This window comes from Brachypodium distachyon, chromosome 2, assembly GCF_000005505.3.
Source record: "Brachypodium distachyon strain Bd21 chromosome 2, Brachypodium_distachyon_v3.0, whole genome shotgun sequence".
Lineage (NCBI taxonomy): Eukaryota > Viridiplantae > Streptophyta > Magnoliopsida > Poales > Poaceae > Brachypodium > Brachypodium distachyon.
Window position 1 is genome coordinate 58,128,530 of NC_016132.3, and position 17,757 is coordinate 58,146,286.

Genomic DNA, 17,757 nt, shown 5'->3' on the forward strand with positions numbered 1-17,757 from the left:
GCACCTATACATCACACATGGACTGTACTGTAAACTGTACGGTCCTGATTAGTTTCCATTTTAAAAAATCAGCATCATCAGAGAGAATCAAATCAGCGCAGCACATCTGAACAAAAAAATTAGCCATCAGATTTGTGATCTGACTGTAACCAAGCATTTTCCAGAAAAGCATGTTCGAATACCATCACCCACTCAAGTTCAACAACTCCAGAATATTAACCCGGAGCAAAAGTGCGAATCTCCAGAGTCATTAACTAATTAACGCAAATATAAAGCAAACAGCCATTAATAACGACAAAATCCTAGACTCTCGAACAAGAGGAACTCAATAATTGCGTGAGGACCAGATGTTTCTTCTTCTCTCCCATACATGACTTCAGAGATTCTTTCTTCTCTCCCAAACTTGAGGTTATACTTGTACATGTCATTGGAGAGGTCTAGGCTTTTTGCGTAATAGATGCAGTTGGCACCAATGGATGGGAACTTATCCGCAGCAACAGCCATGCATTTATAATCACTGAGGAAGATGGCACGGTTGCCAATGTTCTCCGCATGCTCGATTATATGTCTTTCAATGTCCATCCTAAAAACCTCCACGCCCTTTTTTAGCTTAATGATGATCAATAATTCTCCAGCAGATTCCACTAGGAAACAACGGTTGTCACATCCTATAGAGAAATTCCACATAGCTTCTTCTTGGGACATCGGGGTATCTTCTTCATCAGACATCTCAACAGGATCAGCATTGCAATGCTTTGCCAGCCTAAAGATCAATTGGGCCACAGCAACCGGATATGGTGCCGCCGGTTCCAACTCACCATTAGCATAGATGCCTCTGTCAGTCAGCCTGGTCAAGGGGCAAGCAAGACTGTCCTCGTACACGACGAAACGTTCGTGCCAGGATCAGCCTTGTACACCTGACGAGGTAAGTATCATCCAGGTACGCCATGAGAGACTTGTTGCATAACAGGACGAGGGTAGGTGAAGGGCCGCAGACGAGAGTAGGAAACTCCAGAGTCACTCCATCAGGCAGGGTCACCATGAAGCGAATCATGTAGCCTGTGAGAGGATTGAGGACGCACAAGGCGTACGGGGAGTCTCGTTCCATCAAAAGTAGGAGACCATCCATAGTGGTATCGGTAACGAAATAGTCGCGCAGCATCGGGAGCTCCTTGCGGAGGAAGCGGCCGGTGGCGGTGTTCACCAAGAGAGATGGTCCGGTCCGGAAGACCCTGTCGATGAAGACCCAGTGGCGGGGGCGTGCTGAATTCTTGGGGTCTTCGGTGGCGGAGCGCCAGCTGCGGCACACGGCGCGGAAGTCCATGTAGTAGTCGATGTCGCTAGTTGCCAGGAAGCAGTCGGCGATGCAGCTGAGGAGCTCGGGCGGGAGCAAGGGCCAGTCTGCAAACACCATGGCAGGCAGGCTGCAAGGTTTCAGGTTACTCTGTATTGGATTTCTCTTGCTTCAGTTTTGGCAGCGAAAATAACCGTTGAACCGGGAATTGATCGGCGGGTGAAGAGATTGCCTAATTCATCAGAAACTGCAGCGCGTTAGAACATCGACGGTCGCTGCCGCCAGACGGCTCTAGTTCGTCAGAAAAAAAATTGCGGGTTTAACAGGGGGGCAAGGAGATGGACTCACTGTGGGGACGAGAGGGCGGCTGGTGACGAAGACGAAGCGGTGACTTGGATGTAGGCGAGGAGGTGGTCCTGGAGGCCGGAGCTGGACGCGGCGAACCCCGCCGCCTCCCGCCTGGGTGTGCAGCGATGGTCGCGGCCGCCGATCGAGGAGAGGGATCGCCGGTCCGGGTCGGATGGAAACTGAGTCGAGGCGAATCTCGCGGCCGGGGAGGGAAGGCGATTTGACTAGGGTTTAGCCGCTACCTACGTCTGGAGGTACGGCCACGAGAACGTCGGGGCCTGGAACGCCGGCGGCGAGATGAGCAGGCTCGGGAACGTCATCTGGGCCGACGGGGATCGCTACGAGGAGGGCCTGGCGTGGCCCAAGGGCCAGGGGACGTTTAGGTGGGCCGATGGTGGGAATGTATACGACTTAAAAATAAAGCCTCCCTCTCTAAAAATGTTCCCGGCGCAACACTATGGGCTAGCACGCTATGGCCGCTGATGGGCTAGTTGGGAACCAAAGTTTTTTTTTTTTGAGGGAAGGGAACCAGAGTTTTAACTCAAAATTTGATCCTCAAACAGAATATTTGATTATTCTACCGATCGTTTACCCAATGGAAGCTGAAATTTTAACAGTAGATTAGCAACATGAGAAGCGAGGCCGCAAGGGGAGCCAACATTTTATAATATAAAGTACATGGCAGAAAGCAAAAGATCGATTGCATGGTATTACTTGACGGTTACCAGTAGTTCAAAATAAAAAGTGATAGATTCATACATCAATCACGCTTTGCTTCAGAAGGCTACAGCAGCACTTCAACAAGAAAGTAAATATAACATATAGTAGCAGTAAATTTCTTCCTGACGTCCAGCAGCAACTGATCATCGACCGCGCGCTCGAACGAAAGAAGTAACAGTAATTGGTCTTGGACGGTTTAATCAACGAACTGATAGATATCATCATGATCCAGCGGAAAAGCTTCAGAAAACAGGAGAGGAATATGATCATCAAGCCGCACCATAGCAAGTTTATTAAACTCACGGTGGAATGTCTCCATCGCAAGTTCAGATTCATGGCCGTTGATGGTGTAGCTGGAGAGCAGCTGAAGGATTGTGAACGGAGGGTTGGCGAAGGTCCGCATGATGGGTCTAAAGGAAGCTATAGCTTCAGAGACCCTCTTCTTCCTCCTCCTCGAGGTCATACTTGTAGATGTCAAGAGATGCCTCGGTCGATTTCAGATAGTATATGCAATTAGCTTCCACAGATGGGATCCACCGTATCGCCGCCGTTGCCAAACCTGAAAGCCCTCGGGTGATTCTGAATGTTAATGATAACCAACAACTCTCCGGCGGAATGGACCAGGAGACAGTGGTCCAAGTCACCAGCCTCGGGGAGATCCGTGGAACCTGTCAAGGGGATGTTGCAGGAGAACTCGTAGTGGTCGACGCCGAACGGCTCCATCACACCCAGGATGATAGTTTTGGCCAGACGTAGAAGAAGACACACAAACACAATGAACTCACAGAGGCTTTGGCACGCGCACACCTCGTGCCTTTTTTTTTCTCTTGTTCACTTCTAAACTCAGCTGATTACAAGTCTTAACTAGAGAGGAAAACACACGCACACACTACTGCCCTGATCCGCTAATTGCTCTCTACTAGCCGGTAGAAAGCCACGAATAATCACGTTGGATACGGCCACACGATTCAGCCGGAGTCCTCCTCAACTTGCTGATTACTCGGTCCACACCTGAAACCTCTAACGGCCATGCAACTCGATCAACAACAACACACCTACCTGCATGCTACTTATCCTATCAATGCCCACACATGCATCCATTCTCCACTGGACTAGCTAATTCAACTAACTAAAGTACTAAACTCACTTAGCTTGCATGCACACACGTGAACACATCTCTGCGTGTGCGCTGCCACAGCTTGCTACCTGAACGACACAAATAAATGAACATGATGAAAAAACTCTAAACAACAAGGTTAACTCCAACACAGGACGTCGTCCGGCAACATTGCCAGTGCTGCACCGTCGGCGGAGACGTTGCCGGTGGCAAGCTCGTTAAGCATGCGCCTCAGAGTGAAAAGATCATCGTTTTCTTTATCCACATCAGGGAAGCAATCGCTGTCCGGAGAAGCCGCGCACTGAACGCATCTTCTGCCGAAAACGAAGACGAGCGTTGGCGCCGGCGAAGAAGCGGAGACAGCGGCAGCAGCGTCCCTCATCCAGGGAGTCACGGGCGCCTTGTAGCGGATGATGTGGCCCGTGAAAGGGTTGAGGACGAGCGCCGCGTGAGGAGGCTCCTTATTTGCGAGGACGAAGAAGCCGCCGTGGGTGGTGGCGATGAAGAAGTAGCGGTTCAGCAGAGGCAGCTCCTTGCGGACGACGCGGCCCGTGGCGGTGTTGACCAAGAGGCGCGAGTCGTTCTGGAAGAGCTCGTCGATGATGATCCACCGGCGCGGGCGGAAGCGGAGGCCCGTTGGATCATCCTTGGGGTCGTCGGTGGCGGAGCGCCAGCTGGGGCAGACGGCGCGGAAGTCCATGTAATAGTTGACGTCGTTGGTGTCGAGGAGGCAGCCGGCGATGAGGCGGACGACATCCGGCGGGAGCGACGACCAGCCTGCGGACGGCATGGTTGATGGTAGGTTGTGTGTGTGTGTGTGTGTGCGCGTGTGTGCGTCAGTCTGTGGCGTACTTGGATTAATCTTGTTTCTTTCTTGTGGCGAGAGGAAGAAGATGACCGGCCGGGTAGGCGAAAGGGGTTTGTGAAGGCGGGCGCTTTGTAATTGGATGATCGAGCGCTAGAATTGAACAAGGGCGTTGGGAATTCACACGCATTAATTACTGCGTGGGAAATGACAAGTCGTAATTACTGCTCTGCAGGAGACCGTAATTTGTTGCATTTCCCCGTGTGGTATTTGTTTTGACAAAAAAAATAGAGAGTTGAATCAGTTATGCGTGTACCACTTTGTGTGTACTGCTTGAAAGTTGAAACTGGCATTGCTAAGGATATTGTCTCTGTTTTTTCATGGAATAACCAAACTTAAACATAAAAACATTGGTCAAAATATCACTAGAGGACCGAGCAGCCACTAGTAGACTCGATGCGGGCGGGCGGCGGGAAAATACGCATGCAGGAAGAAGCGCGGGGTGAAATGTCCGCGTGCCAACCATTTCTAGGGGAGATATCGGTACCCAGAAAGAGGTATGCGGGATCCGAGTATATGCAGGCTCAAGGTTTACGGGCCTAACATTGTCGACCATAACCCCCAGGTTTGCTTCCTGTAATCCTGTTTCTATGCCCTATTTGATTGACCGGGGGCGGGGCGAAGGGGCGGGGCCTACCGCCGATTGTGGAAGTTACGGCTGTTAGCAGGGTTCTGGCCGACGGAGGAAGACTGACTGGGAGGTGGTAGGTAACCTTGATTGTGCTAGCTGGGGGGTTAATATTCACTATTTGGGTTCAATTGGCATTGGCATATGTCTCAATCAAGCCTCAACTCCTGCAAGCTATGAAACAAATGCCTTTTGAGTTGTGTATATTGAATCATGTATTGAGAAAATTGAATTTTTGCATTGTTTGAAAAGATTGAATTCTCTTTACCTTACTACCGCCTACATGTGATACTGTTTGATGTTTCTGGCCTTCAAACATGGTGCTGCAGGTGTTTGGAAAGCTTTGTGCCACACTTAAGTGCATCTTTTTGCTATGGGGTTGGGATGATTCCTTTGACGAGTACATTAAATTCTCATTTGGATGGGAGTCATGGGAGGAGCTTATCTTCCCCTGGTCAAAGGACATGGTGTATATCATGCTTATTAACTTCTTGTCATGGACAGCAATGGTGGTTGCAACTTTGTCCCTTGCCATTAACGCATCTGGTCAGGCACGCTATGAACTGGCCACTATCATTTTCTTAGTTGGAGGAAGTCTGAGTGTGTGCTATGTCACGAAGCGTGCCGCGAATCGTGCTAAGGCACCGCTGGAAGCAAAAGCTTTTGCACCAAAGGCTAAGGTTCTGAGGGACGGGATATGGAGAGATGAGGATGCAGCCAATCTTGTTCCTGGGGATATCATATATCTCAAGTGTTGACTGTGTGAACGGCTCTCAAATATATTACGGATGGGCTGTGTCCTGCGGCGAAGGAACTGTTGTTGTTACAGCGACAGGCTATGGCATCCCCAGGAGCACTCTAATGATTTATCCCGAACGTTTTGCGCGTCCTGGGCAACTTAGAAAGGGTGTCATGGCTGCTGGCTCCTTATGCTTTTGCTTGGTACTTGTTGGCGTCATTGCCGAGGCTGTTGTCGACTTCTTTTTCAAGCAAAATTTGGGCCACTTCATGCCGCTGCTTGGTGTAATACCAATGGCCATGCCTGCTGTGCTTCGTAGGTTTATGTTGTTTCATCTACTCTCCATGCTGTGAGTACAATTTTTTTTTTGACGTGGAGTACAAATATAAAATTGTGATTGATTTTTTTTCTTGCACTATTAAATGTAAACCTATTGCACTAATAAATCTGTTTATCTGTTGAAGTTTGCTGTCAGGCTTATACTATTTCTACGGAGGATCGATTTACCCTGTTTTCTGACACTGTTGATTGCTGCTTGTAACTACTGTGAGTTTGTAGTTTTGTTATCCTTCTAATAGTGTTAACTTTCCAATAATATTTTTATTATTTGTTTCGTGGTTCGTTACCTGACTATTATTTTGATTCCCAGGCACATCAAGTGTGATGTTATTTGATAGGGTCAAATTGTCTAAATCACCAAATAACTGGACAGCAAAAAGGATTATTGCAACTGGCGCTGCTTTTGGATGCTATATAACCCTGAGTACAGTCGTTTTTTTCATAGTTGCAATGAGGACCGATTTAACTGTGAGAACTTATTGCCCTGAATTTTTTACTTGTGATATTCTTATTCTGTATCTAATTAATAGTATTTGACAGAACATATTCAAATCAAGATCGCTCTCCAGCCACATCGAGGAGATTAACTCTGTCTTATTCCTTCAAATGAGCATTGTTAACCATGCAATTGGACTTTTTGCCCAATCATATGATGGCCACTTTACTCGTCCTGGAGCTCTTGTCACAATTTCTTTTGTTATACCTCAACTGGTGAGCTAATTCCCTTCTCTTTTTCTACCTAAGTTAACATGTCTGTAGTTTCCTCTGCTATTTTTTTTTCATTTTATAAATAAACCATCTCCCCATTCTCAAGTAACATGAGCCTGCAATGCACTTGTTATATGTGTCCCCAGTCCTAATTCTTATGCGAAGCAGAAAAGTACTTGTTAAAATGATCCTGATTTTGCTTGTTTTGAACTTGGCTCGTTCATAGCAGTATTGCCGGTATAAGATACATCTCCTAAGGCCGATGAGTTATTCGAGCTCTCAGAGCTCCACGACTGCGCAGCTGCAGTTTTGCTCGATCTAGGCGAATTTTTTGGTGAGATAGTTTGGTCGTTTGTACCAGTTGTGCGTGTTTTCTTGTCGCTGCTTGTGGGCGGCATCGCTGCCAAGGGCCACCATCAGGTGTACGTGCGCTGGCGGGTAGGGGAGTGGGTTTCTCGGTGGTTTGCATGTTGTGGTGGCCATACATGCAGCCTGACGCGTGTTCCTCCTTTCATGCGTTGTCATGGTGCTTTCTAAAGCGAGGTTGCGTGGATCGTGCGTTGTCTACGCGTGCAGAGTTTTCTGGAGTACTCTAGAGTTTGTTCGCTGGCAGTTGTGGGCTTGTGGGTGTTTGTTCTGGCCGCTTCTTCTTGGTGTATATATAGACTTGGTGGATGTTGTTTTTGATTCGTCGGCTCTCCCTCGGTGTTGATCTGGTCTGTTTCCTTTCTTCTCGCCGGCGTCTGGCTTTTCCGTGTGGTTGTTTGTTGGTGTGTGGTTGACAGGTTGATTGGAGCTTTCGATATGTTTTTTTCTCTTTCGTCGACGTGGTGCGGCCGTTGAGATCGATTGGGTGTTGCGGCATGTGTGGGCTCGGCGGCTCGTGCGGAGTAGCGGTGGCGGTGGCTCTATAGGAGGGTATTTCGCGGTTGTGTGGGAGGCGGTGGCCCCGACGGCGACAGAGGGAGGCGACGACGGAGGCTCTCGTGGTTGCAAAAGGAGGCGGCGGCGGATTTGCTTTCAGGAAGACATTGGGCATCTCTTCCCTGATCTCATAGGGCGACTGAGTGGCGGCCCACCGTCAAGGCGCCGACGAGGCATGGTCGCGGGAGGCGGCCATGGAGGTTCGCGGCCCTTCTTCTCCTCCTTGCCGCGGCGATGCTCTCCGTCGATGCGTTCCCGGCCGCTGAACCCATTCTGCCCCTGCCCGTGGGACAGCAGCATCAAGTTCTCCGCGTGCGCCGCCGTGCTCGGCCTCCTGGGCGTCCAAGCCGGCTCGCAGTTGATAGGGAGCGACTGCTGCGTGCATGTGTCCGGGCTTGCCGAGGCGGAAGTGGCCACGTGAGTCTACATCGCCGCAAAGGAGAGCGTTCTCGGTGCCAGAACCTGCAGCAAGGAGCTCCCCAACAGGTTCAAGTGTGCGTGCTCTCCTCCACTGCCTCTGGTATTACTAGATCTCTGATGTCTTTGGTATCAGCTTGTTCAATACTACTCCGTACTTTGTTGACGATGAGGGATTGCTGTTTGGTTGCATGTGATATTACTCGATCTCTGATGTCTCGAGTTGTTTTGGAGATTGGTTGTTGTTTGTTATTAGCTCTTTCCTGATTTTCCCAAGCACTCAGTGGATGGGTAATTATGGGGAGAGCAAGCTTGGGGAATTTATTTCATGAATCCAGATGGGTTAAGCAAAACCCTCACCAACTGCATCCTGAATTTGGTTATTATTCTTAATCTCAGGGGAACTTTGTTGTTGTTCTTTCAGGATTTTTGCTCCCACGGCCCCTGCTCTGCTCCTCATCATTTCTGGTCGACGATATAATGATGATATGCACCGTAGTCTAGCACTATTATAATATACAAAAAATACTATTACGAATGCTCATGATATTTTTCTAATAAGGATGTAAAATCTGATGTGTTAGTTTCAGTGTTTAAATCTTTTCTTCTAGAGATGGATCTTTGGTGCCGGGTGCCGGCAATGTTTCAGGATGAGTTTAATCTGTGTAACATGCCTTGTGTCCTTATTATAAATCAGTTTTGACTGTGGCATCCTTTTCAGCTTTTCTCTAAACTTGGTACGTTGGAGTTTCTTAATTAATTATTAATCCATTTCATTCCTTTTAATTGCAAGATGACGAGAGTTCTACTGCAGTTCTATTTCTTGACGGGAGTTTTTTTTTCAGTCTTAGTTATTCTTCCTAAATTTGTTACCTTCTGATGTGTTGAACTACATATATATGCTCTCCACTATGTTCTCCAGTGTGCTGCTACTAAAGGACTTGCTTAATGTGGACTTGTGAAGTTTCATTTCCCCGGAAGAAGAGGAGAGGAGCATGAACAAGGCTTGCAAGTGTACAAGTAATTGTGAGAAGTTGATGCTTTTGGTTATCGATGTTACGGAGGAGAGTGATCCTTTCAAAAGAATTGTAACTATGTAGTTTCGTATCGATCGTATCAAGTTTGTTACTTCTGCAGTACATTTTGATTTGTTCATTCGACTTGTGGGCATGCGTTTATACTGTATAAAAGAATAGAACTTAGATGTGTCTGCAAGTGGCAGTCTTTCGTATATCTGACCGCCCGCAAGCCATGCGGGATAAATGGGCTGACATTTTCTTAGAAACAAGTTGCGGTACCTCTTCAGACACACATGCACATACAGTAGCGGACGCAGGGAAAAAATGTAGGTGCGACGGAGTTTGCACAGAAGAAAAAAATCATGCGGCAAAGCAACTCAGTAAAATAGTGTATATGTTGCTCTATATTCAACAAATGTAGTAAAAAAATCAAAAAAATAAAGTATCAACATAAATTATATAGACCATATACTACTACTATATACAACGTAATTGGCCAGATTTTAGGTGTGGCGGCTGCCGGAGCAAGCCATACCCGTTGGGTCTGCCACTGTGCACATACTCTGCACCCACGCACATCACAACTCACACCAACCCATCTATGTACTTACCTAATAAGACCTGGAACTTATACGTTACACCTTATGAGATTATACGTTACACCTTATGAGAAACCCACGCACATCACAACTCACACCAACCCATCTATGTACTTACCTAATAAGACCTGGAACTTATACGTTACACGTTGTGAGAAACTTTCATACGTTACACGTTCTGATAAACTTTCAAAGCCTCTTACTCCGGGAATGACAGGCATGCACTGTCGAGCCCATATGTCTCGGCAGGACCGCAGAACACCAGCTGACGGTATGCGGGCAGGGAAAAGGTCCCGTACAACAACATATTATTAAGAGCAAAGTCCATTTTAAACCTTGTTCTTGTAGAGTTGGACCACATCAAACCCTAACCTGCAAATCCCTGAACTTAGCACCCTCAATTCCCGAATCCTGGTCTTTAGTTGCTAAACTGCGCTTTGCCAAACAGGGATCGATGACGTGGCACCAAGTGGGTCCTACCGTTAGTCCAATGCGGCCTAGACTAGTCGACCCGGTCAGCTAGGGAGACTTCTCATGCTTCCGCGACGGCGCCGTCAGCCATCAGGCGGGCACGGACTTGGATCACCTGACTTAAAGTCAGTGACTTTACATGTGGACCCAACCCCACCTGTCAGTGACCATAAAGTCACTGACTTTAAGTCAGGGGATCCCTCTCCCGCCCGCCTACGTCTGCAAGGCTGCGTTGTCGTCGGGCAAAGAGCTTGTCGTCAGGGTCACATGGACCCGGTCCAGAGCCGCGGACTCCGCCGACATCTAGGACGTCCCCCCGAACCGAAGAAGCTCATCCGGTCTGCGGTGGCGGCTGCAACTCTGCCCGCTCCTCATCACGCCGCCGCAGGCACAACAAAAGGTGGTCCTCTTGCAGAAGAAGCGCGAGACGACTGATGGTTCCCAGGCGTCCATGGCAGAGACGCGGGGCCCACCAGTTCATGGTGAAGATGTGTGGGGCGGCCGACGGCGTGTGGATGGACGAGGAGATTGCTGTCAAATTGCCCCCGATTGAATTCTTCTTCAAAATCTAGTAGACATAGACGTTGCCGTCAAATTATCCCGACGCTTGGGTCGCGCTGCCGCGGAACACTCGGACGAGGTCGTTCTCGGCGGGTCGGGAGGCAGAGGCGCGAAGCAGCCGGACTCCCCATCCACGAGCGAGGCCAAGAGGCGAATATTCATAGGGTTCCCGTTCTCATCATCGCGCTGGACGGAGGCCGCCATGACCAAAAGATTGGGCGGCGGCGTGCTGCGGGACCAAGGGCTGGAGTCATCGAACTCGAACCTGCGCTTGTTGTTCCTTCGTGTGTACTACTTTGATTGCTTGCTGTTCCTTCGTGTGTGCTCTGTTCCTGAATCTGACAGCAACCACAACACTGGCAGAATTGAATTAGTTTGCATGCATCAGTGGCCAATTATCCAGGGTGGAGTCAACAATCCCAGCGCAGACTGTGCCACATCAGCATTTTCAGGAGCAATCCTACTTAAACGCATTAATGATTGGGATTGGAGAGTTGAGGGTGCCAACTTTAGGTATTTGCAGGTCAGGGTTTGATGCGGTCTACCTCTACAAGAACAAGGTTTAAAATGGACTTTACTCTATTATTAATGATCGGAAACCCATTGATTACTGCGCTTTTAGTGATTAGTATTCAAAGAATCTTGTGTTTAGAATATGAAGTGTTAGAAAAAAAATTCATCCATTTTCAGCATGTTACGCAAATACAAGAGCTGCATAATGAAAAACTATTGCAAAGCATAGCAACTTTTTTGACGTGACTGTGTGCTTTCCAAGAAAATATGAAGAAAATTGTTACTACGTCGCTTTAGTTTTGTCAACGGCGTGCTTCGCCACGTACCCGCTAGTATTGTTATAATCAGTGGCAAATATTGTTAGAAGAATGTACAGATTGAGCATGTCGTCTTGTCATTTTTTCTTTTTCACATGAAAGTCAATTATTGATATTTGTACTGCATGCCAGTTATAAATCGTAAGCTCGGTACATGCATGGGTTACTGAATGCTCTTCATTTCAGGTGGTAATTGTTGGTGTTTATGGTGGCTTGAATTTCGCTCAACCCAAGGGCATTGGGGTTGGGCTGGATTCATCTGGCTTTACAACTCTGTGCTGCTTTTAGCCCTCATATTTATCTGTAAGTATTGTAATATATTTTTATTTTATTTATCATTTATTCCGCTTTTCTTGTGTGCGTGGGTGGGGGGGTGGATCAACTGCTTGCGGTAAAACTCCAGAGATATTTACTTGCTTTGCATATCCAAAAATGGGCAGCAGTATCCACTTGGTGGTCCTCAATGTTCACTTTTGGATCAACTGCTTGCGGTCCATGTTACTCCCTGTACCGCTGAAAACTTCCGAGATATTTCCTTGCTTTGCATATCCAAGAATGCGCAGCAGTATCCACTTGGTGGTCCTCGATGTTCACTTTTTACAATAACAATGCACAATGCTAAAACTTGTTAAAGGTTTTTTTTTTTGGGTGGGATTCCACTTGTTAAAGGTTTAGTTAGTCGTATCAAGGCTTAGTCCGCTGACTGATTTATTTGTCTTGTTCTTTGGCAGCTGATGTAACCTGCAATAGGCTGTTAGCTAGTTGGACTGAGTGGATCGAGAAATGCAGGAAGCTTCTCAGCAGTTGTAGAATGTGGATAGAGATGTTCACGCTTTCTGCTCTCTCGTGCCTGATTCTACTATGGTCGATATATGCCTATTTACAGCATTAAGGTTCAGTACAAGTAGTCCCTGGCAGCTCTCGCCCTTACTTGGTACTTCGGCCGACTAATTCATATTACTTGTCTCGGATCTACTACAAAATTGTACTAAATCGGTGACAAGTAATTTCAGACAAGAAGCACTAGATGTAGCCTTGGATCTCATCCAAATTAGGGACCAGCGATTTAACGTATGCTACTACTATCATGTGTACAGAATAATCCTCTTGTCGATTTGCTTTCACTTGTTTGATAATTTCGGGACTGGCCGGTTGATCCCTTGGAACTGCAGTTCTGTGTTTCGTTCCAGCAGCTAAAGTTCAGCAAATCGGTTTCGTGTGTTATGTCGTTTTGAGCGTCAAGTGCACAATGTATCTTACATATCGTTTACCTTTTGGACCTCATGGAATTGTACGGCGCTATTCATCACTTTGGCGATGCACTGACACATTGGTCAGTAGCAGGACATAAATTTGAAGTACTCTGGTGAATTTAACGTGTTGCCGAATGTACTCCCTTATATCATGCGTTCTAGTTTTTGCACACATACCAAGGAAACAAAAACATCAGGCCTGTGACATTGCAAACCGAGCCTGCCCAAGACATTGGCCTTTTTTTTATCCTGCTTTGCCCAATCACACGAGCCCTCCCATCCTGCAATTGGTCAACATGCTGTCATTGTTTAATGCATGCAACTACTGCAGCTATGGTGGGCTGAAAAGGTTCTATGTCTCGTATAAACGGACATAGCTATTTGAATAACACGTTCAGAATAACGGGACGGAGGGAGTAGCACAGTAGCTACCAGCTGATGGACATATGGTTATGGTATGGACTTTTTCCACGCTACAAAACGGCAGAAGCTCACCTCAACAGATTGCATACTACTGGTATGTTCAAAGAGTTTTGAATCACCGACGAATTCAAGATCTACTAGGGAAGAAGAATTGAAAGCCCATAAAGCGGACAAATAGAAATGAACATGGAGATAAGAAACTCGCGTGGGCTGTGGATCAATAAAAATACTTCTTCTTTGTTTTGGAGGAAGCACTATAGGCCCAGCTTTGTTTAAAAGAAATTGTGCAGGATGATCGGTAGGATTGGCCCATCCCTTAAGCCCAGAAGATCTACCTGTTCCGGGCCCCCGATTATAACGACCCAACAGACAACATGCGGCCCCTGAAAAAACAGACAATATGCGGTATCTGTGTAGCATACAACTATACAAGATGGGGCTATCAGAAGCACACACTTTCCTCTAAAAAAAAAGCAGAAGCAGACACTTCGATCGAATCTTCTTAAAAAAAATAAAGCAATGCAGTTTGTATGGACGAACATGATTAAACGATGACGAACAAAACGATAAATGAGACTAAGAAATTTTCAATCAAACTATAAAGCACGGAGTAGTCAATACGGATGATGCATGCAAACAGGATGAGCATATACATTTGGCAAACATGCACTAGCTAGGCATATATAGACGCCTTGGCAGCTGATGGCAAGACGTCAGCTCGTACGTAGAAGCAGCTCGTGTGAAACTACACGATCCTACACGGCTCCAAAGGTCTTTCATGGCCGGCCGACAAGGTCAACCCTAGGACAATCCATGTTAGCTTTCCGTCGCTTCCAAGATTAAAACATCTTCTACTCCTATATATCTATGCCCATGAGTCAACATAATGCTACTGCAAAAGAAACTAGTCAATACAGGGGATTGCTTAGGCACAACTGCTCGCACAACGTACGTCCTCGATGAGGGCACACGACCGGAACAACCTGCAACTCCAAGCATTTCAATTGAACAAATCAAACAAATAGTTTAGCTTATGAAAACAAAGAAAAAGACTTCTCCTATAGTACTCCGTACAAGTATTTACATCAAGTCACCGCATCATCATCCAACGCGATACGGCACGACACGGTGCGTTCGTCGCCACGTGGCAGTCAGACATACGTGGAAGGTCAGAAGTGACACGTCAGCCATCTTCGTCTACCCGTCGTGCGTGGCCGCGGACGCCGGCGACGAGAAGTAGGGGTCGGAGAGCACGAGCCCGTCGAGAAAGTCCGCGAACCGGTGCTCCCGCCTCCTCCTGTTCCCCGCGGCAGCGCCGTCCTCCAGCGCCCTGAGCAGCGCCTCCGCCTTGGCCTTCCCCCTCGCGCTCGCCCCTTGGTCCTCCGCGAGCTCCCTCACGGCCTCCTCGGCGCCGCCCACGGCCAGCACCTCCTCCACGGCGCTCTCCCCGCCGGCCATGACCAGGTTCAGCAGCGCCGACGCCGCGTTCTCCCTGGCCCGCCCCGTGGCCGCGGCGCCGTCCACGAGGTCCACGAGGATGCGCACCCCGGCCACGGCCGCGAACGCGGCCACGCTCTCGGCGCACCCGGCCACCTGCGCCACCACGGCCGTCGCGTCCTCCACGATGCCGCTACGCCCGTCGGCAACCACCAGCGCGAACAGGGCGCGCGCGCAGCCGAGCTCCACCAGCGCCGGCCGGTTCAGCGGGTACAGCGCCACGCCGAAGAGCGCCTTGAGCGCGTCCTTGGTTGCCCTCGTCGTCGTGCTCCGGCTGCCGGGGCGGAGGAGGGTGACGAGCGCCGAGAGCAAGGGGATCTTGGCGCCGATGATGGGCCGGTAGGCGTCCACGCAGAGGAGGCTGGCGACGGCGGCCGCCGCGTGCTGGGCGGCGTGATTTGGCTGATCCTCGAAGGAGGAGGACGGAGACGAAGAAGAAGACGAGTGGATTGCGGCGGAGAGCGCGTCCAGGATGCCGGGGGTGGACATGACCTGCTCCCGCGCCGAGAGGGAGATGTTGAGCAGCGCGGCGGCGGCGTCCTCGGCGGACATGGACGTGGACGTGAGCTGGGAGGCGAGGAAGGGGACGGCCCCCGCGTCGGCCAGGGGGCCGCGGACGTCCGGGTCGTCCTTGGACGCGCGGCGGATGTCGGCGACGGCGGCGGCCGTGGCGCCGGGGTCGCGCACGGCCGCGGCACCCCGCAGCCGGCCCACCAGCGTCCGTGCCGTCTGCAGCTTGACTTCCATCGCTGTAACTCGCTTTGTTGCTTTGCTTTGTGATCTGGGAGCCTGGGCGTTGCGTGTGCGGAAGTGGCGGATCTGGCTTTTGGAGCCTCTCGGCGATGGGAGTTTTGTTTTCTTGGTTGGTGGCGCGAGCGAGTTGACGTGTTTCTCTTCCGGGCCCGGCGGGCGGGCGGGCGGGCATCAGCGTGTATTTGAAGCTTCCTTTAATTTCTTTTTTGTAGACAGGTGAGTTGTTTGAAGCTTCTTCTCGCTTGCTTCGCTGGTGGATTAGTGCGTGCGATGAGAATGAGATATCCACGTGTTTGATTGTTGAATGCTTCTACGGTTCTACTCCCGCCTTTTTTTACCTTTCTCCCTTCTTCGTCCGTGCCTGAGTTTCAAACTTCCTTTTTACCTTTGCGCAAAAGGAAATGCTTCGATTCCTGTGGGTATGGGTGGACATCTATCATGGTTTCAAGCCAGCTGCTTTCAAACATTCTCACTCTCAGCTGTCGCGAGAACAAAATGTATTTAAAAATGAATTTGATCGATTCATGTTACGTACTCGGGTATTCTTACCAGGATTAAAGAAAAATCAGTGATGTTTGGTTCCAAATATCGCTGGTTTTGACTGTGGAATCATACTATAGGCGATTGAAGAGTATGATAGGCACGTGCAACCGATCCGTCAGGTGGGTTGCTATCGGAGGCGAACGGTGGTGTTTAATGTTGAGAGCTTCGTCTTCCTCTCGGCCGGGCGCGAACCTTCTCACTCGGCCGGCTGTGCCCAGAACAGGCCTACATTTGGATGTCAACAACAGCATCCACATGTGTGGGTGTGTCATCCCTGTAACTGTAAGTGATGATGCTCCTTGGATTGGACCTCGTGGTCTCCACGTCAAGGAAATGGTGTACTTCTTTCTTTTGTATAGGGTGTCCAAGAGACGAACTCCTGCTGTCTCAATTGTTCGCTGCAACTAGCGTTGAAACTCTCTGAAATATGGGCAAGAGAGACAAAAAGCATAAAACAAAGAAGTCGGCCGGACGAACAGCTGGTCAACGCTCGTATATAGTACTATTACTCCGTATTTCCTGTACTATTGGGCGTGTAAAAATCGTGTTAAGTTCTTTTTAGCGGGGAGCCGTGTCAAGCTTTTGGTGGCAAGTGGCAACAGAGCAGCGGGGACCTACTTTGACCTTTGTGCCTGATCCTGATGTTAACCGTAGTCTCCCTCTCAATCTCTCCATTTCTCTTTATCGATCGAACATGGACCAAATTTTGCAGTGTTCATACTTGGCATTCTTACAATTATTTCCGACACGTTCCAATTCTTTTTTTTATCGACTTTGACCGTAGCTGCGATTTAATATTCGAAACAGAGCAAAGTACGGTCTTGGTCATTCCTCTTTCATAGTTTCGCATTTCTCCTTTCCTTTAATAATATATAAAAGGCAGGCATGAGAAAACTACATGTGCGGCTGTTCGTACCTACTTAGGTTAGCATAATCTATCTAGTCATACAACTCATCTGATGTTTCCTACCAGACTAATCGGCTCAAATAGCTTTCCTTGGACGTTTCCACGCTGATGTTACTCTCCTTGATTTAATTTTTTGGGTACTGATGTTACCCTTCTTAAATGTTCTGCTTTGATTATAATTCTGAAACGTATATTATCTTCTTCTTGAGAATTTGAAATCTGTTTTCGTCAACAACAAAAAAAGAGAATTTGCAATCTGGATATCCTTCAAACTGGTTTAAAAGGCTGTCTGGGCTTTAACAAAGCGCTACTCGATCCCTTATTGGGCCTAACTGTATACAGGTTACGACGACTAGCAGAAGGATTCGCAGAAGGGCTAAGCATATCCAAAAACCAGTCACGTGGGCTACAACAAGCGTGCCGAATATCTCCAAAGCCCATACAGATCCTAGATCAGGCTGCAAGAGAGTAGAGACTACCATGGGCGATCTGTGGGCTTAATTTGCTGGACGAAGGCTTTAGCCCACCTTTGTGGCTCCCCGTGAATCTCGAACAGGCCGCCCAGCTGGGCTCGAGCCCCACCTGGTCAGGTTGGCGCCGTCGTCTACTAGTAGTTTTCTTGGCCCATGAACGATAGCAAAACGGAAGAAAAAAGGTTAACAAATTGAAAAATTCAACGTTTTCCATTTGACCGTGCAAGGCTTGGCAGCAATCTTCCGTTGGGGGCCCGTACCATCATGGACTAATTCCGGAAGAAAATTCTGCGACCCAACGCATGGATGTAAATCAATACTCATTAGCA

The 17,757-nt window shown here is 48.5% G+C and overlaps 2 protein-coding genes and 1 pseudogene across 3 annotated transcripts; 1 reads left to right on the forward strand and 2 right to left on the reverse strand.

Moving 5' to 3' along the window:
• Positions 1-107: 107 nt before the first annotated feature.
• On the reverse strand, positions 108-1,917 carry LOC100825201. 2 transcript variants are annotated; one of them, XM_024458375.1, is made up of 2 exons: positions 1,643-1,917; positions 108-1,526 (listed from the first exon to the last, which is right to left on the reverse strand). In XM_024458375.1, the coding sequence occupies exon 2, from the start codon at positions 1,412-1,414 to the stop codon at positions 839-841; it is 576 nt and encodes a 191-aa protein (XP_024314143.1). In that variant the 5' UTR covers positions 1,415-1,526; positions 1,643-1,917; the 3' UTR covers positions 108-838. The 2 variants fall into 2 exon arrangements, with proteins under 2 accessions (XP_024314143.1, XP_024314144.1); XM_024458376.1 differs by having other exon boundaries at positions 108-1,541.
• Positions 1,918-4,843: 2,926 nt separating this feature from the next.
• LOC100825506 lies at positions 4,844-13,180 on the forward strand (annotated as a pseudogene).
• A 939-nt stretch (positions 13,181-14,119) lies between these two features.
• LOC100825814 lies at positions 14,120-15,673 on the reverse strand. Its single transcript, XM_003567446.4, has one exon. It carries the CDS (start codon positions 15,497-15,499, stop codon positions 14,453-14,455), a length of 1,047 nt encoding a protein of 348 aa, XP_003567494.1. The 5' UTR covers positions 15,500-15,673; the 3' UTR covers positions 14,120-14,452.
• Between the last annotated feature and the right edge of the window lie 2,084 nt (positions 15,674-17,757).

Bases quoted from the DNA above. Each gene is read 5' to 3' on its own strand.
- LOC100825814 (XM_003567446.4), bottom strand. From the start codon at position 15,499: ATGGAAGTCAAGCTGCAGACGGCACGGACGCTGGTGGGCCGGCTGCGG.
- LOC100825201 (XM_024458375.1), bottom strand. From the start codon at position 1,414: ATGGTGTTTGCAGACTGGCCCTTGCTCCCGCCCGAGCTCCTCAGCTGC.